This window comes from Lissotriton helveticus, chromosome 8 (assembly GCF_964261635.1).
Source record: "Lissotriton helveticus chromosome 8, aLisHel1.1, whole genome shotgun sequence".
In the NCBI taxonomy this organism is placed as follows: domain Eukaryota; kingdom Metazoa; phylum Chordata; class Amphibia; order Caudata; family Salamandridae; genus Lissotriton; species Lissotriton helveticus.
In genome coordinates, this window is record NC_136069.1 from 1,591,897,479 (window position 1) to 1,591,919,350 (window position 21,872).

General features: G+C 44.1%; 1 protein-coding gene across 2 annotated transcripts in view; it reads left to right on the plus strand.

The window, feature by feature from the left end:
* CLPB (ClpB family mitochondrial disaggregase) overlaps positions 1–21,872 on the plus strand; it is a 1,099,187-nt gene that overhangs the window by 48,199 nt on the left and 1,029,116 nt on the right. For both annotated transcript variants that reach the window (XM_078658618.1, XM_078658616.1), the window contains exon 2: positions 356–407. In XM_078658618.1, the coding sequence (XP_078514744.1) occupies positions 356–407 (52 nt within the window). The remainder of the gene's footprint in view (positions 1–355; positions 408–21,872) is intronic.

Sequence of the window (21,872 nt, forward strand, 5' to 3'; positions counted from 1 at the left end):
CTGAAACCAACCCTAAAGAACCATGATAAAAAGCATTTGTATTTTTTATCCGTCTTGTTGCCAAGTGAAAAACATCTCCAAGTGGCTTTAAATGCTTGTCGACTGTGCGCAGGTAGTGTGTTCTTGCGTAGAAGGAGGCTTCTGTCTTCCTCTAGGTTAGAAACATCATGCAATGTTTGATTCAAGGTTATTAGTGGTAGTAGATGCTTGAGTGCTCGTTAGCATCGTCTACCATTGTTTGACTTGAAACAGCACAAAGGGCGTGTGAAAGTACTGTGTATGAAAATAGTGTATGCTTTGTGTCCTTTTCTTGTCGTTTTTACTTGCCTGTTTTTGTCTCTCACTTTTCTCGTAGATGAGGCACTGCTTGACGCTGCCAGGACTAATAAAGCACAGGAAGTCAACAGGTAGGAAATTTAAAGAATTTCTGTTTTTGATTATATGTAATAACGGGAATGAATATTCGACATGAACCGTGGTGTGCAGTTTAAGTCTCATCGGCACTTCAAGTCAGTGTTTTATCTACTTTGTAAGCTTCAGTCTAAAGGAGATAAAACAATACAAAGTTGTTTCTAACTAACAGGCAGTTCATTCCTCATTGCAATACATTTTCTATCTCTGAGATTCGTGTGGAGGGAACCATTTGTGAAACTATTGATTACTGTGCTTTAAAAAGTTTCCAAACATAGAAGGTGGCTTTCTGTGCCCTTCAATAATTATAAACGAGCTTTAGGGTTTGTTTTTTACCTACAATACCATTTGCCACAAGGACAATGCGATGTCAAAGGATTTCCTCAATCCTTTTTCTGCAGGCCTGGTTACTTTATTAATTTGGTCACCATTACTCCTTTTCTTTAAATTAGTTACTTTCAATTTGTAGAAGAAACTTCTGATGCACAAAGAACTTTGAAATAGTAGGCATTCACTAGACACGCTCACAAAGAGTGCCTCTACTAATCCATGTCAGATTGCATGTCGATATGCAGTGTTTTTGTGTGGCAGCCACTTATTGTAAAAAAGCTTATGTTCCATGTTTAATGTTGTGTGTGCAAACGCACCAGCCATTTATTGATCTTTCTTCTTTTTGACAAACCGGCATTAATATATGCTCCCGCTGCAGCCAAGTAATCAAAACAAGTTAGCACATGCTTAATGTTGTTTGCCTTAGAAAGCATTGACTGGCAGGATTAGGAAATCAGGACATAGTGACGAACCGACAGAGGGGTATTATCATTAGCCCTGAGGAAAGCTCAGGACACTGAGTGGCCAACAAATTGATAGCTGAAATGTGTTGACGTTAAACCGGAAGTAAGGAGATTATATCCTATCTAGAATACACCTTACAACTTTTAACTGTACAAGAGGCACATTAAATTAAAGGGATACTGGAGTGCATCCTAGGTATTTATATCTTATAGCATCCAGACCCCTGTCAGAGATATATCAAAAGTCCTTCCTGAAATACGATAGAGCCCATCCTGGTTTATTGTCATTTTCTGTATGATCATGTAGACGGTACCCTGCAATCCAGACAAATAGCCAAGCCACCTTCGTGGTAAGTTATAGGAAAGACTGCTACAAGCCAAAGCCAGTGCTCAATTTGAACCGGTGATTTCCGGTACTCTGCACTGGTACTTAATTGCGAACGCCAGTGCTTGTGACTGTCTGGCCCAAGGTGGCGCTGTCTGGCTAATTTAGAGATGACTACAACAACAGTTAATTATTTCAATATGCATTAAAAATTAAAATATTCTGCTGCCAAAACCATTCTTATAGCTTTGGGGGACCTGAAATAGAACGAATTGTCACACTTGTAGGAGTGTGATGGTTAATAGTTGTGTTGTTACTATCATTGACAGCATGGCAGCGGCAATGTGTGGTGCAAGCTGCAGTGGCCTCCTGACTAGATCCCTGGCACTTATGTTTTTAACAAATTAAGCACTGTATCAAGCAAACCAGTTACCATTGAATGTTGATCAAGATTACCATTCAGATATTCCCTGAAACTCGTTTGGCTTATGTTGTTGCTTTGCAGGTATCCCATTACTCACAAATCTCAGGGTTGGACCCAAGACACTCTAATAATGTCCAGTAACTTTACTAAAATGAAAATATATACCAGCAGGGAATAGACATCCAGTACCCTCACATTACATTCTAATTTATGAGTTAGTATTAACAACCACAGAAATATATTAAAGAGGTGTGTAATCATGAGAAAGGTAGAGACTAGTTAACACTTCCTGAACTGTACGATCAGAAGTGCTTTTCAATAACCAAGAGAGACGAATCAAAGTCATGTGCTGTCGTTCTTGCCACAGATCTGCTGAAGAGCGGATTGTGTCTTAACAAGGTTTTGGCTGAGTTTGTAAAGGTGGAAGCCCCCTTTAGTTGATTATCAAACATTTACAGGTAAATACGTATTTAGAACATTCTATTTTTTTCCACCTGAGTTCTCCGCAGACTTTGCGCTGATTTATGCCAATCTGTGATATGGCCACTCCATCTCTGAAAGAGAAACATTCATTAGGCAAAGCCTTCAATTTGATTGTTAAAGCAATTTAACTAGTGCAGAACAGATCAATCGTATGTGATATTGTTCTTTCTACTTCATTGCTGTTCTCGGATCTCATGATTTTCAACGCTCCCTCTGGTTTCAGTCTTCTTTTCTGGATATCTGCAGATCTTCTAGCGGAGTGCTGTTTTGCACCAGCAGCAAAACATATCTGAAACACTTGCATCTAAATTCTTTATACCCATGTCCTTTACATGTAAGCATTATCTCAGCCACGGTTTCAATTTGGTGCTAAAAATTCATCATGTGTAGATCTAGGTTTTTTCTTGTTGGAAAACATTCAAATGCATCCCCTGATGTGCAAGGGAAAGTGATGTTGATTTTAGTTAGCACAGACATGGACATTGGCAATGCTACCCTGTTCCTTGTGAGTGTGTCTGTTCACTGTGCCACCTTCTAAATATTGTATCAAGGAATATATGCTTTAGTCCCCATTTAACAGTGGTGAAGTTTTGTTTGACACAATAGTGCCAGGGCTCTACATGACTATATGATATTTTCTCAGGGACCTCAAGGCAGTAGGTTACTGGGTCCTCAGTGTAACAGCTGATATTGTTTACTACTTTTGTAGTGGGGTAACAATACTAATGCACTGTACCTGGATGACTAAGTATTTACTCCTCTTTAGCACTTAACTCCCCAAAATAGTGAGGTTGAGCCTCAATGGCCTAATAAAGGAGGTGGTGTAAGCTAGATACCCAGATTGCAGTTCATCAATTAGTCAAATATAATAAGGTCATGGTCCTATCAGATTTTTAATTTTGAAAGAGAAGAACTCATGACTGGGGACACATTACCCAGGATTGATTGCAGAGACGATACACTTTGCCTCTGCCGCTGTGGGGAAGAGGCCACATTCTACCATACAGTGTGGGACTGCCCGAGTATAGCTCCATTCTGGGGAAAACCCACACAACAAATGCATAAGTCGGTGGGCAAGAATATTCAATTAACACCCGGACTGGGGCTCCTTAATGTATGGGAAGCCAGAGATCTCATCGCAGAAGAGCAACAATGGGTTACCTTGGGGTACACGCTGGCCAAAAAATGTATAGCAATGCATTGGGGAAGGGCGAGGGGACCCACTCTGTCACTATGGGCTAAAGAATTGGACACATGTATGCTAGTAGAGAAAACAGTGTTTTAAAACAGAGGGTGCCCCTGGAAATGGGTCACAAAATTGGGAAAATGGAACATCTATCGAGGTGGACTCTGTATCTCTTCAATGTCAATGCTGAAGGGCCTTGGATATCAAGAGACCGGAATCTAGAGGTTGCATGTGGGAGTTTATGTGTGATTAGTAATCAGAAATACAGATTTCTGTAGGGAGTGTAGCATGTCGTGATCTCAGTGAAGTAGTGTGAAGAAATACCATGAACCAGTTTGACTACAGTAGTCAGCAGCTTGTAGAAGGCCCTCAACTTTAAGATGAAAGGGAAGATGGGTGTGTGCCTGGCCAAGTTAAATACGTTCCTGGTTATGAAGTTAAGCTCTTTCTATAATGGGATAAAGTAATACTGAAAGAGGTTTGGTAGCAGACTGTTGCAATAGCTTCGTTTTATTTCGAAGTACTAGGGAAATAAATAGTACCTTAGTGTTGTGGAATGATAGGCTGTAGGGTTGTATTATGTATATGTTCATGACCTAATAACATGCTGATGTGGCACTGGTGGCAATTAATTCCTTCAGCTTCTCATTAAAGGGTTTAACATATAGATTTCTATCCGAGAAGGCACAGGTCAAGTTGTTGACAGGGAAGTGGCAAGAGGTTGGAGGTCTGATGGGAGTAGAGGAAGAGGGCGAGTTACGTCTGAATTACGTCTTGGAGGAGCTAAGCATATGAGACTGGATAGGCATCCAATGTCAAATCGCAGTGAGACCGTCAGAAACGCGTCATTGGTGATATGGAATGAAGTTAAAGAGGAAAGTGAAGATGTTTGTGTCATCCTCATTACAGATGCTATTAGAAACCAAAAGAGGAGATGATGTCACAAAGTGAGGTGGTTTAGAGGAAGCCCGGAGAACTGATCCTTTGTGGCGGGAGAGGGAAGGGGGGTCTGGGACACAGGACAAGGTGTTGGTGGGAATCTATTGGAGTTCCACTCCACTGAGAATGAGTGGTTAAATATGTAAAAGTAAAACAACTGAGGAACTGTGTAGTTGATGCCAGTGGTTCGGAGAGAACAAAGTAGTGTGGGGTGAACCAGAATGTCAAAAGCTGCAGGTCGGACAAGAAGAATGAGGATGGACGATAGTAATTGTGGGGAGCAGAGGAGATCAAATATACAGCATGAGAGAGTGCAAGTTCCATTGAATGAAGGCCATGGAAGCCATATTAGAAGAGGTTGAGAAGGTAGTTGTACAGGAGATATAGTGTGTCAGTCGATGACTAACACTTCAGTGTTTTAAAGAAGAAAAGGAGGATTGATTCTTGACATGGTAGGGGGATTGCTGATCATACGCGAGTGTCTTGGATGTGGACGTAGTTATGGGTTGATGTTTTGAAAGTATGCAGCTTGACATTGTCAAGAGTTAAGAGTATGTTTCGGGCACGGCTCTTTGTGTTGGGGTAAAGGTCTTATGTTTACACCATTTGCAGAGTGCCCCAAACTTGTTTTTTGTATCGATTGTCAGGCGTGACCCAGAATAGTGGATGTGGAGTCATTGGAGAGAATGTATGCAGGGGATAGTGTGCATCAAAAGCCTGCTCAGTTTTGTTCAAAATGTCAAACCTATGTGGTGTGCTTCAGTGGTGTAAGATCATTGGTCATTTGATGTAAAAAAGCGGGTAGATGAAACATGGGACATGTTTTCTCATTCATCTAGCAGATGGAGTATAGTGAAGAGGGATATTCAACACAGTGTATATTCGGTCATGGTCAGTGGGAGAGTGATCAATGATTGGCTGGGACGAAAGTTTGTCAGCTATAAGCATAAGAGTCCAGTGCTTTGCCCTTTTGTGTATAGGTGTTTAGTTATGTTAAGTAATGAGTAGCTTGGAGAAGGTCTCCTGCTGTTGATGGTGTAATTAAGGTTGAAGTCACAAAGTAGAATGATGGAGTGAAGAGTTCTAGAGTGGTAGAATCATTAGGGTTAATCCATGTCTAAGGGAATGCAATGAAGTGCAGCAGTGGGCTATGGGTATCAAAGTGATTGGTTAGGACTGAGGTTTTATTGCAGACTGATCGTGCATTCCATGAGCGGAAAGATGCAGAGAGGTCCCTAGGGTTGAGGCCAGTGTATTCAGATGTCTGTTAAGTGTTCAGCTCAAGTAAGTTTCATTTGCAATGGTTTGCTTTCAATAGCTTGTATTGAGGTTTCATTGAGTTTTCATTGTGTACCAGTTTCGTTTCAATGCACCTGCTACAAAGATTGCAGACCTGATTCAACCAAACCCTCCACCCAAAGAAAAAGGGCCCACCCTTTGTTTGGAAAACAAGCAAATTGCTTTGGGTGCCTGTGGTGTTCTGCACCTTCTTTGTAAGCCACAGATTCCCAGTTCTGGAATGTGGTGAAGGTTGTCTAGCACTGTTTGAACTGTGGGAGGAGTTACGCCTGACTAGCTGAATAAGGTCTACTCAATTCAACTGCCTTGGCCTGGATCCATTTATTGTGAGAGACCAACTTCTACATTTTGGCGACAAGGGTAGGATTTATAAGTTGGCTTCACCAAAGGGATCTGCATATGTTCCTTGACCCCAACGAAGATCCTGAAGTCTATATGAAGGAGTTGCCTCCTGTTAGAGTGGTTGACTATTTGGTTCATGATTTTATTAGAGATTTCCCTGCTGTTTTCGCAAGTGACCTAGGGTGTCTTGAAAATTATGTACATTGCATAAGGCTAAAGCAAAATGTTGTACCTAAGGTTGCCAAAGTTAGGAGTGTTCCTCTCTTAGTGAGAGAGAGCATGAAGTGTGAGCTGGACAAACTCCTGGCGAGGGGTATCATCCAAAAAGTTGAAGCTACAGAGTGGGTCTCTCCGGTGGTGATGGCACGTAAGGCAAATGGTGGGGCCCGACTCTGTGTGGACTTGAGGGAACTCAACATAGCTGTGGTCGTTGACCACTGCCCTCTACCCAATATTTCTGAAATGTTGTATTATCTTGAAGAGGCAAAGCACTTTTCTTCATTGGACTCTGCTTACAACCAGGTAAGGCTGCACCCTTCCTCTCAAGAGTACACGTCCTTTGTGATACCCTTTGGTACGTTTAAATTTCTAAGGATGCCCCGTGGACTTATTTTGGCTTCCTCTGTTTTTCAAAGGGTAATGGAGAGCATTCTTGGAGATTTAACCCCTTCACTGCGGGAGCTATACCGCCGCAGTGCTAAGGGGGCAGGGCGGCCGCGCGGCGGGCGCATGCTGGTGATGGAACCGCTCCGTCACCAGCCGCGGTTGCGCAGTGCTCGTGACGGAGCGGTTCCGTCACGGCCCCGCCCGCTCAATGGAACATCTAGTGCAGGTGCGGAATCCACGCCGCGCAGGCGTGCCGAGTGGGCCGTGACGGAACCGCTCCGTCATCAGCACAGCGCGACAGCGGCTGATGACGGAGTGGTTTCGTCACCAGCAGGGAAGGGGTTAAAGGGTGTGAAGGTGTATCAGGAAGATGTGCTCATTTTTGGAGTTGATTTGGAACAACATGATTTAAGGTTGAGGTCTGTTTTAGGGAAGTTACAAGATGCCGGTCTCACCCTTCGAGCTGACAAATGCAAGTTCAATGTCAAGGAAATTGAGGATTCTATCCTTAATTTGCGTTCACCTTCTAGCAAGGATGAGCTTATAACATTTTTGGGAATGGCCCAATTTTATCATAAATTCATTCAGAATTTTGCAGGAACAACCTTGTCCCTAAGGACATTGTTGAAGAAAGGGATTGAATTTGAGTGGTCAAAGGATTGTGAAAAAGAGTTCATTGGCAGTAAGAATCACCTTAACGATGAACCATGCCTGAGTAGTTTTAATCCTGCAAAATCGTCTTTTCTCATGACTGATGCCAGCTCAACTGGTCTTGGGGCAGTACTTCTACAAAAGGTTGATGGTGTAGAAAAAAACATTTTGTTCATCTCCAGGCCCCTAAGAGGTGCGAAATGCAATTACTCTGTTGTGTAGAGGGAGGTGCTGGTTGCGTTCTGGGCGATGCGTAAGTTAAGAAAATGTTTATGGGGTAAAAGATTTAAGATTCTTTCTGACCACAAACTGCTCATAGAGGTTTTTGCAAAGAAAGACATTGATTTTTGTCTGCAAATACAAAAGAGTTCCCTTGAGTTCCTATCTCTAAGTTTTAGTGGAGTTCTTGACACCGACCGCGGCTTTGACGAACAAGGAGGCACCAGTATTAGAACGCTGATGTTGGGACAATTGAGAAATTCCCGAAATTAAGCGTAAACAGAAGTGACAAAACTCTCGAATCAGAGGAATGACAGATTGAAAACACTCTAAATTCAATACTGGTGCCAATACGTATTTCTAAAAACAAGAAAGACGTGCCCATATGATGTCAAGAATACTGAAGAGTATAGTGAAAAGGGTGGAATAGAAACACACCATAATTTTATCCAAACAAAGAAAATCATACTAGTTGGAACTGGCCTTCGATTAATGAACGGGGCAAAAGGTGAACATACTTAAGAATTGTTTTCAACTGTCCTGAGGAAGGTGGTTCGTACAGCAAGATCCACCGAAACGCGTCGACTTGAAATTTGATTGTAATTTTAAATGTATTTCTTATTGCAAATGTATGTTTTTCTGTGATTATTAAGATATTAGGCTTGTATTTTACTGAATAAGCTTATGCAAACCCATATATGAATACCTATGCAACAGTGATATATATGTGTTTTTAAATGCAAAATGTGTTTGTAAGTCTGAACTGTTTTATATAAAGATAAAATAAATGTTTGGAAATAACACATACACCTTGGCTACGTAATATATATTAATTTAGAATGTAAGTGCTACTTTGATGGTTCAAACTGAGACAGAAGTTGTGAATGAATGACAAATCATGTTAGGTAATACACAGGAAGCCTATTAAGTGTATACGTTTTGGAGACCTCTAATTAACATCAGAACTCCACTAAAACTTAGAGATAGGAACTCAAGGGAACTCTTTTGTATTTGCTGATATAACTTACCCTGTTCCCCTGAGAAACAAGGGTTACTCTCCTTTGATTGATATTGATTTTTGTCTCTCACCGCATTCGCAAGTGGGTGGTGGCTCTTCAAGAATTTGATTTTGAACAGTCGTATTTACCTGGTTCTAACAATGTTCTCGCAGACTGTCTTTCAAGACTTGGGTGTGTGGATGATGACACGATTGATGATATTGAGTGGTTTGCAGGTGAGGATTTGGAAGAGGATGTGAAAATGTGTTTGATCAGTGAAGGTGGTGTTTCGGAAAACGAGTGGAAGGAACACCTTGTTAGTGATGTGGCTCTACAAAAGGTCATCACCATGGTGAAAGTTGGTTGGTGTGATAAGAGGAATTGTGATGATCTGCTCAAGGGTTATTGTCATGTCAAGGAGGATTTGACTGTTGTAGATGGTTTACTTATGGGTGGAATTAAGCTTATTCCACCACTTGTTTTAAGGGAGAAATTGGTTGGAAATGCTCATGCCTCGCATGGGTATAGCTAAGACCAAGTAGAGAATCAGGGAAGTGTACTGGTTGCCCGTAATGGATGTTTTTGTGGAAAGACTTGTTCAGGAGTGTGCAAAGTGTGCTTATTGTGACAAGTCCAAGTGTAGTACACAATCAATGATGTTTAGAGAGCAGGCTGATTCTCCTTGGTCTGACATTTGCATAGACATTTTGGGGCCAGTGAAGTTGAGATCGCAAGATTGTTATGTCATTGTATGCATTGACTTGTTTTCACGGTGGCCGGAGATTAAGATTGTGAACTCAGTAGAGTCTTTTGTTGTTGTAGAGTTCTTGGATTAACTTTTTGAGCGAGAAGGCTTCCCACAAACGATTTTGTCTGATAATGGTGTCCAATTTACTTCTCGTTTAGTGGAGGATTTTCTGACTTCAAGGGGTATTAGATACAAGACGTCTGCCCTGTATCACCCACAAAGTAATGGTGTGGTTGAAAGGTTTATCAGGGTTCTTAAGGAAGCGATGCAGCAGGCTAGGTCTTGTGGTGATTGCTGGGAGCTTGCTGTGAGAAGAAAAGTGAGAGAATATCTTTTCACTCCCCCTCATCAACAGGTGTGGTTACCTTTCGGCTGTTTAAAGGTAGAATGCGAATGTGGAAGCGGCTCCCTCTTGGGTTTCTGCTAAGAGAGCGTTGGTTGATGATAAAGTGGGTAGCATGGATGGTTGGAAAGAAAGAGAGAAAGGTAGAATGGATAAAAGGATAAGTCGTTATGATTTGAGAAAAGCGATGAAGAGTACGACAGTTGAAGTCGATGACAGGGTCAAGATCAAGTTGCCAAGGAAAAGTTCTGGTATGTCCAAATTCAGTCAGCCAATTCAGGTCGTCAAAGTGTTCAAAAATGCCATAAAAAATGAGTGATCACAGGATTTGGAATTTGGGCAGAGTGGCAAAGTGCCGCTCAACACCTTCATGTCCCGGTTCCTCTTCATAGTTGGTTGGACAGGAATGTGAGGTTCCTGGGAGATGTTTAAGACCAATTTGTTTGAAGCGTGTTCCTCATCGTTTTCAAGATTTTGTTTCTTAATATTTTTTATGTGTTTTACGAGTTTTTTATTCATTGACTGTCTATCTTTTTGGCTTATTTATCTTTATTGTTCTTCTGTTTGTTGGTGAAGGGGGAGGTCATGTGGAGTTCTGAACCTTCTTTGTAAGCCACAGATTCCCAGTTATGGAATATGATGAAGGTTGCATAGCACTGTTTGAACTGTGGGAGCAGTTACGCCTGACTAGCTGCTGGATGCGGTCTCAACTCTTCTTCTTACCTGAATAAAGTCTACTAACTTCAACTGCATTGGCATGCATCCATTTATTATGAGGGACCAACTTCTACAATGCCTTCTTGTTGTGTAGTGAATGAGAAACCTAGTCACTGGTGCCCAGGGCTCCTGTAAGACATAGTGTGAATGGATGCAGCCTTACTGTAAGCGGTTGTGTAGTTGGATGAGGCCTTCCAGTAAGTCATTGTGGGGGTTTATGTGACCTTCCTAAAAGTCATGGTGTGGCAGGATTTGGCCTCTATATAAGTCATTGTGTGGATGGGTGAGGCCTTCCTATTAGTCATTGGGTGGGGGATTGGTCTTCTTAGAAGTCATAGTGTGGTGAACGAAGTCTTGCCATAAGTCACTGTGTGTATAAATGCAGCCTTTAACTAAGTTGTGTGGCTGGATGCAGCCTTCAAACATATCATTGTATGGGTGGATGCATCCTTCCTATAAGGAATTGGATGAGTGGAAGATGTGTTCCAATATGTGCTAGTGTGGTTGCATGAGGCCTTCCTATAATTTATTGTGTGTGAATGCAGCCTTTACATAAGTTGTGTGTCTGGACGCAACTTTCTAATAAATGATTGTGTGGGCAGATGCGACATTCCTGTAAGTTATTATGTTGTTGGATGAGGCCTTCCAATATATCGAAAGTTGCTGGGTGGGGTTTTCTTATAATTCATGTATGAGTGGATGCAACCTTCCTGGACATCATTGTGTAAGTAGATGCTCGCCTTTCTATGTATCATTGTGTGACTTGATGAGGCATTCCAGTAAGTCATTGTGCGGCTAGATGCAGACTTCAAATAAATAGTGTGCAGAATGTGGTCCTCTTGTAAGTCATATAATGGCTGGATGCAGCCTTCCAATAAATTATTGTGGGCTGGATGAGGCCTTCCTATAAGTCATTGTGTGGGTTGGTGCTGTTTTTCAATAAGCCGTTGTGTGGCTAGAGGCAGGCTTCCAAAACTCATTGTGTGAGTGGATGCGGTCTTCATAGAAGCCATAGTATGGCTGGATGATGCCTTCTAACAGTGTGTATGTGTGGGTGGAGGCAACCTTCCTGTAAATATTCATGCTAGTTGCTGTGAGCTTCAAATAGATTGTGAGAGTGGATGCGGTCTTCCCAATAGTCATTGTTTAGATGTATGCGGTCTTCCTATAAGTCATTGTGTTGATGGATCCGTTGTTTATATAAGTCATTGTATGACTGGATACAGTCTTCGTCCAAGTCATTGTGTGAGTCTGGTCTTCCTATAAGACACTGTGTGAGTGAATGCAATCTTATCAGTCACTGTGAGGGTGAATGCTGTCTTCATATAAGTTGTTTTGTGTGTGTGTGCAGTCTTCGTATAATTCATTGTGTGAGTTGATGGGGTTTTTCTGTAAGTCACTGTGGGAGACAATGCAGTCTTCGTATTAGTTGTTGTGTGGGTTGGTGTGGCCTTACTAGAAGTCACTGTGTGAGTTGATGCAGTCTCTCTATAAGTCATTGTGAGAGTGGATGCGGTCTCCATATAAGTCTGTGTGGGGGCTATGGTCTGACTAGAAGTCCCTGTGTGGGTGGATATGGTCTTCCTGTTAGTCATTGTGTGAGCCGATGCGGTCTTTGTATAAGTCATTGTGTTGGCTGATGCAGACTTCTATAAGTTACTGTGTGGGTGGATGCGGTCTTCCTGTAAGTCACGGTGTGGGTGTGTGTGGTCTTCTTACAAGTCTGTGTGGGTGGATGCGGTCTTTCTGTAAGTCACGGTGTGGGTGGGTGTGATCTTCTTACAAGTCTGTGTGGGTGGATGTGGTCTTTCTGTAAGTCACGGTGTGGGTGGGTGTGGTCTTCTTATAAGTCTGTGTGGGCGGATGTGGTCTTCCTATAAGTCACTGTGTTGGTGGATGCGGTCTTCCTATAAGTCACTGTGTTGGTGGATGCGGTCTTCCTATAAGTCACTGTGTTGGTGGACTGTGTTGGTGGATGCGGTCTTCCTATAAGTCACTGTGTTGGTGGATGCGGTCTTCCTATAAGTCACTGTGTGGGCGGATGCGGTCTTCCTATAAGTCACTGTGTTGGTGGATGCGCTCTTCCTATAAGTCATTGTGTGGATGGATGTGGTCTTCCTATAAGTCACTGTGTGGATGGATGTGGTCTTCCTATAAGTCTGCGGATGGATGCAGTCTATCCATAAGTCACTGTGTTGGTGGATGCGGTCTTCCTATAAGTCACTGTGTTGGTGGATGCGGTCTTCCTATAAGTCACTGTGTTGGTGGACTGTGTTGGTGGATGCGGTCTTCCTATAAGTCACTGTGTTGGTGGATGCGGTCTTCCTATAAGTCACTGTGTGGGCGGATGCGGTCTTCCTATAAGTCACTGTGTTGGTGGATGCGCTCTTCCTATAAGTCATTGTGTGGATGGATGTGGTCTTCCTATAAGTCACTGTGTGGATGGATGTGGTCTTCCTAGAAGTCTGCGGATGGATGCAGTCTATCCATAAGTCACTGTGTTGGTGGATGCGGTCTTCCTGTAAGTCACGTGTGGGTGTGTGTGGTCTTCTTACAAGTCTGTGTGGGCGGATGCGGTCTTCCTATAAGTCCCTGTGTTGGTGGATGCGGTCTTCCTATAAGTCATTGTGTGGGTGGATGCGGTCTTCCTATAAGTCCCTGTGTTGGTGGATGCGGTTTTCCTATAAGTCATTGTGTGGGTGGATGCGGTCTTCCTATAAGTCCCTGTGTTGGTGGATGCGGTTTTCCTATAAGTCATTGTGTGGGTGGATGCGGTCTTCCTATAAGTCACTGTGTTGGTGGATGCGGTCTTCCTGTAAGTCACGTGTGGGTGTGTGTGGTCTTCTTACAAGTCTGTGTGAGCGGATGTGGTCTTCCTATAAGTCACTGTGTTGGTGGATGCGGTCTTCCTATAAGTCACTGTGTTGGTGGATGTGGTCTTCCTATAAGTCTGCAGGTGGATGCAGTCTATCCATAAGTCATTGTGTGGGTAGATGCAGTTTTGCTAAAAGTGCTTTTTGTGTCCCAGTGTGCTCTACGGTACATTGTTTGCTGGTTGGTGTGGTTTTTTTTTATAGCCCAATGTGTCCTTACATTGTTTGGTTGTTGATCCCGCCTTTGGCGCAGTGAGGGTAAGCACATTGGTGAGTTCTGCTTTGTTGTAATGTGTGATTATTTTTGTCAATTGCTTCCTGGTACATGGTCAAGGAGGACCCCTCTGTTGGCATTGTGAGGCTTAGGGTAATCAGTATTGTGTGGCATTAATTGGCAGACACGATGTTGGCATTTTGTGGGTGAAGCCTTCTTGTATCTGCAGCATGTGTCTGCGCTTCGTTTGCATTGTTGTGCAGTGCTTGCCTGTTTGCATTACCAGGGTAAAGTTGTTACCATTGGGTTCTTAAGTCCGAGCCTGGTGTATAATGAGGTGCGGTCGCAGCGAGCCCGGTAATCCTTTCTGACCACAGACGATTAGCTGTTTAAACGAGGCTTGAGCTCGGGGTTGCAATGAGTGCTGAACCCCTGAGCTCTCCCCAGGGAGGGGGCTTTCTCAGAGTGTTAGATGCCCAGCAGTTAAACAGTAACATATTGGGCCAGAATGGAGAAATGTTTAACAGCCCGTCCGGGAACAGAAGCCTTTGTTTTGTTGAAAGTTCAAGTTTCCTCTTCCATCTCGGTGTTTTTGGGCGCGCTGTCTGCAGCTGAGCAGAAACTCAAACATGGCCCCGGGCTCCGGCTCGAAGCGACCGAGCCACTCACCCAGAACTGGAGGCGCGGCGGATGAATACCCCGCACATCTGTCGAAGGGAGCCCTCGTGCAGCACTCCGACCTGTCCCGCACATTAGGGCTCCGTCGCCGGTGCAAGGGATGGGAGAGAGTGTGAGGAGCCGGGTCTGGTTGCATGCGAGGTGTCATCTTGTGTTACTCCCCAGGAGTATGCTTTTGTTGCTGTTATATGAGCCTGACACACCACAGCCGGGGCTGCGCACTTTTTACCCAAAAGTGCAGCGCGAGAGGAAATAAAAACTGTGCTCACATTGTGCATTTCAGATCCAAAGCCCCCTCTTTTCATTGGATCTTCATAACCAGTAGTCTAATGGTACTTGTGTAGCGCCTAAAAACAGAATGTGTCCCACCCAAGCACTTGCGCATTTTGATGGGTTACTTAAAAGATCCAGGTTTGAGATTTCTCTATAAGTCAGTGATATTCTTGCTTTTTCTGATTGTTTCAAGATGCTTATTACACAACCTCAACCTCTCTCCATCTACTTATTGCATTCTGACGTCAGAAGTTCTTTTATCTCTCTGAGGGTTGTCCAACAGCCCCTTTTGCCACATCTTAGAATCTTACTGGAGCAGAATCCACCATTCTCTCTTTCCGGTGTTATCCCTCCACCCCGTCCAGAGGACAGTATCGAAGCTTTACCCCCTCCCCTTTCCAAACCCCCAGTGGCTTTGCTTAGTATGAGTGCAGTAAGTGTGGGAAGAACATTGCAAATGTTTGTGAGCACACCTTTTGTGGGTCTTGGCATGTGCATTGCCCGCTCCCAGGACACAGCCTTCTTGATTACACATCACTGGTGCTCAATACAAAACATCAAGTACTATAAGTGTGATCTCTCCTAGGAAATATATCCAGATCCTCATTTTTCATGATCCCGGATTGAAAGCCAAAGTTATGCTTTTTCAATTTTAAGTTTCACTGTAAAGAGGGCGTGCTGGACTTCTGCCAATTTTTGGCAGGCGTTCCAACTGCCCATTTAGAGTATTTGGGGTGAGACATACTAAGGTGTTTTGCAGTCGTAAAAAGTCTGATTCGCAGTTTGCAACTGCAGAATTGCGTTTTGGTAGGTACCAAACACACACTGCGATTCAGGAACACGTTACCGAATTGCAATTTGGGTTGGAGTCTACGTGGTGAATCAATATATACGGAATGACCTTATATAACTAGTCTTTCAAAATAGCGGTTCAGAATTTGATTTATATTGTGACTGAAATCTGGTTGTAAAACAATAATATTTTACCAACTACACAAAAGTAGTGGTAACTCATTCACAAACAGGAAGGGGTCCCAAAGGGAACCCTTCCCTTTAGTGAACGTTGAGGAAAACACTTTTTAAGAGTAGGTAGTGGTGCCATGGACCACTGACTAGTCTTAAAAAATGTTTGTTGAACTTTTTTTTTTAAACAGACCCCGTAGATATCTTACAATGAGCCATTTCTGCTTATTTCAAATTTGGAATGGATCCAGCCATCCAGTCATCCATGACATTTGAGAAACTGTCACCCCTGCCCATAGAACTCTTTAAGTTACATTACCACCTGTTAAACGACTCACAGCCTGACTGTAGTTAGGTAGACAATCAGTAAAACGCCAATCAATTCAAGGAGCATCTTTTTAACTCTGAAGCAGCAGCCATTCTATTAAATACCAAATTCGGATTTGGCAGCAATGAAGACTACAGAAGCTATGTTAACACCTTTCCTAGTCCCTTAAATGCAATAGGGACTGTTGGATAATGACCACAAAAAATCACATGAATCAGCAAAGCGGCCTAGCCTTAGACTCTCAATGCATCACTCTGCTTTGTATGTTGTAGTTTGTCTGCAGCTGCTTACAACTGCCTATGCACACCAGCAACTAGTATTCTTACGTAAGACGTGACTGCAGCTGACATTGTTCATGCAGCGTCCATCTCTTTTCCTTTAACTAACCTTGAGACTATGCTAGATGTACAGAGGTGTTCTATTTTTTTTTACTTGTTGGAATATATTGCCTCAGTTGTTTCAAATGTAGTATCCATGAAGACATGCCCTCCAAAGAACCCCTGTCATAGAGGGCTGAAACTCACACATCCCAAAACAAGTTTTACCAGGGCATGTGAGTTGTATGATAAGAATATCGCAGCCAAAATATTGATTACCATAATGTTGTCACGTAACTGTATATATATATATATATATATATATATATATATATATATATATATATATATATATATATATATATATATATATATATATATATATATATATTTTCTCTCTCTCTCTCTCTTTCTCTCTCCACATACATTGAAAATAGGATTTCTTCAAGGTACAAGAAAGATATCTGTGGAACTAGCTGCCCTAACCTCTGGCAGGGAGATTCCCTGTCTGTATATGAGACGGGTTATGCTAGGTTGATTGGCAAAGAGGACACATCTGTCTGTCTATCTCTTGGCCCAGAGAAGTCCTTGGTGGTACCTTCCTTGGTCTTAGGTTCACGAGTAAAACAATTGAGATTTATTTCCCCCTGTTCCGAAGCTGCTACCCATGACAGTGTTCTTCTCACTGGCCAATGTAGACCTCAGGAGACACCTCGAGCACTGGCAGTGGGTTTCATTAACCTCTCAGTGCATCGTGGAAACAATGCCTCCAAGTTGAGTTTTAGCTCAAGTATGCTTTGATTTGATGTATGCTTTGATTTGTATATTGTTTGATGTGGATTTTCATCGTCCATACAAGGAGTGAAGCAACATGTGTTCTAGCATAGCCAACGTTCTACAACACTGCTACTGGGACTTCATGTTGAGAGGTTTATTAAAAAATGTTCATGTCCTGAAAAAAAGCTCAGCACTTTGTTTAATTCCATGTGGCACGCAAACGTTCTGGAAATTGATTTGAGGATTGTTCATTTAGAAGTGAAGCCTTGGTAATGCATTTAGCTTTCTAGAGTCCGACTAGTGGACAGCTTTTTATTGATTGCGAGATAATGACAGCAAGGTGGCCTGGGCATCTTCGGGGCAAGACTCTGTGATACAGTTTGACTTTCTGTCTCGTAGCATGCCTTGCAATTCCTCCAGTGCTTAATTTATACAAGAATACCTTTTGCTCCATATATAAAAGAATATGTTTTGCTCAGAAGCCCTTGACTCACACTATCAAATATCGGTGTTCTGAATACCAAGGCTGCATAGTTTTGATTCCACCTCATCCCTCTTCAATCCACCACCGGGCACTACCCACCTCTTTATCTCACTCCTTAATGTTCTTTTTTTAATCCCTGCTTTCTCGCGATGTCACTGTTTTTCCACTTTTCTTTTCTTCCTTCTTTCCCCTTTTTGTGTTTTTCTTTCTCTTCTTCTGGATCAAAGTCTGTTCAGGAAGAATGAGTGCTTGTGGCCCTCACCTGCAAGCGCTGTCAAATTAAGCACTGCCTGCCTCTACCAGACTGCTTGTCTCGAGGAGGGGGTGGGGACATGGTAGGGTTTTAAAAATTGCAATATGTTTTAGTGATGTTGTACACCACCTTGGCAGATGTTCAGCATGGCTAAAAGTTAGTAGTGTAAAGGAGAGTGAAGAGTTGTGTCGTAAAGAAGTGTGTAGTAGAGTAAAGTGGAGTATAATGGATTGTCGTGGAGAGGTGTAGAGTTGAGTAGATTAGAGTGAAGTGAAGCAGAGTGTCATGGAGTGACGTAGAGTGGAGTGACATATAGTGTTGTGGCAGGTTTGATGCAGCTTATCTGCCCACTTTAGCCCTTTACTTGACCAATGCAAATCGGGCCTTGTACCATGTATTAAAAGAGCCAGAATGGGAGGATGCTCTCTTCCTGGGCTCGCTCCGGCCCTATGGAACACTGCCTCCACATTAAGGAAAACCTAGAAACATTTGAGCTATCAAAAGCAGCTAAAGGCTTGGTTGTTTTTATCCTAGGATTAAGTTGGCTTTATTATGTTGGTCTTTTACCATGGTGTAGCTCCGTATTGTTGACTAGCGCTGGGAAGCCCGGTTCCAGGGCAGCTAATTGCTTTAGAGATCCTCTTAACATTAAGTGAAGTGGCATAGAGTGCAGTGGGGCAGAGTAGCATAGAGTTCAGTGGCAGAGAGTGCAGTCTTACATAGTAGAGTGTCAGAGTGTAGTGGGGAGACAGCCATAACAACGCGGTCATAACCACGCGTGACTGTCACCACAAAGCCATTACCATGCATATGCCTTTACCACGCATATGCCTTTACCACGCATGCTTTTACCAGGAGTATGCATTTACCACGCATGATAAAGGCATAAGCGTGGTAATGGCTTTGTGGTGACGATCACGCGTGACTATGACTGTGTTGTAATGGCTGTGGATTAAGTAATTAGACACCGGGGTGTCTGTGGCAGGAAATTTCATGGCTCAAGGGGGTGTGTGGTAGGTAAATTAAGAATGACGACGGAAAACTAAAAAAAATGGCAGAGGTCGGCGTATGTAATCCTGGTTTGGCGCCTGTTAGAATTTGGGGTCTCTGGTTGGCACAGGTATGCACTTGTGACAAACAGGGACCCTCTCTTCTAGTCAGGGCAAGGGAACCACTCCTTAAGAATAACCCCTGCTCACCCTTTAGGTTGCGTGGCGCGAGCAGGCAAGGCTAATCCTCAGGGCGCTAAGCCAGTTAAGCATTTATGACCACATACAGTAAAATCACAGACCCACCACAAATGGACACCACGCGTAAGTTTTGTATCAAAAATACGTCGACTTTATGTAAAAAATGTTACAATGCAGTTTTATCATAAGACCAATATAACTTTAGGAAATGAGGCCACAGTACTTTCGTTTGGAGAAGAGTTCTTTAAAGTTCTTAATTACTGCTTACTTCGCAAGGTCCATTGACTTAGAACACTGTCTCTCACAAATCAAAGCGGATTCTGATTTCTTGGCACAGTTCGTTGAAGGTTGTGTGCTGCGTAGCGCTCTGGTTTACTCTGTGCGGGGAGGACAGGGAGGACCTCCCGATGCTCACGCGCCTCGCGGTACGGGGTGTACGGCGCGTCAGTCTTTACTGAGGGGTACGAGTCGCAGTGCGGCCGTGCGACTCGTTCGTGTTTACAACAATGCGATGAAAACAAACGTTGCGGACCCCGAGTCCGGTGTGAACTCCTACCGGAGTTCGGATGTCACAGTACCTTGGTTTGATGATTCACCAGCAGTTAGTGGGTCCATCGTTGCGGACCGGTGAAGGTGGCCCGGGACGGGCACGGCTCGTACCGACCTCAGAGACCGAGGCGCAGGAGCTGGGCTCTGGGAGGCGGGGCGGACGGTCCGGGGCTCACACTGCTTTGGGGCACTCGCCAGTGCGGCGTCAGAGCCGATCCTCTCGGACAACGCTGTGGGGCGGTTGGGGGGTCGGGCGGCTCGGAACTGCCGGTACAGGGGCACGGGCAGGCTCGAGGTGCGGCGCGGACCCAAGTAGCACAAATCGCTAGTGCGGTCCGGGCGTACGGGGACTCGCGCTGGGTTTGGGCCGGTTGTCTCTGGCGGCGGGGGCGATCAGTGACCAGTACGCCTCTTCAGGAAGGAGGGGCAGGATACGGGCGGCCCAGGCGGGACGGGATCGACACGGCTCAACGGAGCGGAGTCACCCGTGGCGGGGCGGCCAGGCATGAGCTGCTCACTCGGGAAAAATGAGGCACAAATGGGGGTCACAGCTGCCGGCGGCACAGACGCAGGTCAACACACAGCCAGGAACGTCGTCAGGAGAGGCAGCAAGAGTCCAATGATCCCGGGACTCTGCTCAGGGGGCAAGCCCTTGGAGATTGGTTTAGGCACAAATGTTGCAAAGTCCTTTCTGGTCTTTTCCTCTCCTTTCTCAGCAAGGCACCAACTGCAGGCCAGTCTTTCAGGTCAGGGACAGTCTTTCCTCCTTCAGCTTCTCTTGGTCCTTCTAGTCGGGCAGAGGTTCTTCGTGGTCAAAACAGGATCTGATTTGTTAGGAGCAGAGCTCCTCTTTTTATACACAGTTTCTTTTGTTCCTTCAGGCCAGGGGGGCCTTTGCATAGTTCAATTCAGCTCTGGAGCACTATGTTTTGCAGTCTCTGGTTTCTCCTTTCAGTGAGCAGGGCAGGGACCTCAGACGCTCCGCAGGAGGTGGAGCCAGTATTGTGGTGACAAGTACAGTCCAGGAGCACTCTCTTGACAGTCTTCTCCTCCCTCTTTACAAAGTGCAGGGCAGAGTCATCAGTCGCTCCCCAGGGGGGCGGAGCCAGCATTGAGGTGGCAGAGCACAGCCCTATTCAGAGTCAAAGGGCACTCCCCCCACCCATCCTGGTGTAATCCCTCTATTCATCACCTGTCAGCCCTAGCCCTGTCACTCACAGAAACCAGACAGCAGATACACATCCTAGCAGAGACGGGCTGAAATGGTTAGGCTAGCAAATACTGACTTTCTTAAAGTAGTATTTGCAAACACAGGATATTAAAATAAACTTTACTAAAATATGTATTTTATTATTCTGAGTTCAAGCATACTAAACTTGACTTTCTACCATGTTCCCTGAGCCTACTGGGATTATAGAGTGTAATAATTCCAGCAGTCTATTCTGGCCTATGAGAACAGGTAGCCTTACAATAGTGAAAAACGAAAATGGCTGTAATTCACTATTAGGACATGCCACACACATCAGGGCTTGTCCTACCTCAGACACCTTTTACTAGGCCGCTTCTGTGGGTGGCACAACCAGTGCTGCAGGCCCACCAGCAGCATTTGTATTTACAAGCCCTGGCACTCCTGGTGCATTTTACTGGGGACTGACAGTAAACCAAATAAGCCAATCATGGAAATCAATTTACAGGTACACTTTTCATAGGGAGCACGTGCACTGTGGCACTGATTGGCAGTGGCACAGTGCCCTGAGCAGCTAACACCAGCAAAACATCTGAGGCACAACAGCAAAAAGTGGAAGGGAGACTCACGTCAAGGTACCAGGTCTAACAGCGCCCAAGGTAACACAACGGAAAAAAAGAATATTATATAATTATATTATGATTATTAAAATATTATCGTGTTGCAGCGGATGAGCCCCACGGACCGGGAGAACAAAGCGCCAATTAAGTACCTGCAATGAGGAGAGGGTGGCTTGGCGAACATGAACCTCATGAGAGTAGTGTGGTCTTGGAAACGAGGCTGCGCATGCGCAAACACAACAAATGGTGATGAAAGACAACCGGAAACTAAGGGCATCGGAGGTGTGGCCATGGAACATAGAGGAGCATACCAGGAACTGCGGGGTATGTCACTGACATAACGATAAGGATAAGTGGTAGGTGAATCTGCATGAGAGGGGAGTACGATTGCGAAAGTGCATGATTGCCAAATAAACTGAAATGTTGGCACGAAGCCGAAGAGCTGAATTGAGTGAAAGTTTCAGCGCTATAGGTAGTTGTACGCATGCCAGAAAAAAATAATAAAAGTGTTCATGAAGTGGTATGCGTGGTTAGTGTAAGCGTTGTAATGGAACTTTGAAAGTGTCCTGATGCATGTGTGATGAAATGGTATGCGTGGTAATGGGATGCGTAGTAGTGAGTCATGTGTGGTAGTGGATGCGTTGTAAAGGCATGCGTGATGAATGCGTGACAGACAGTGTAT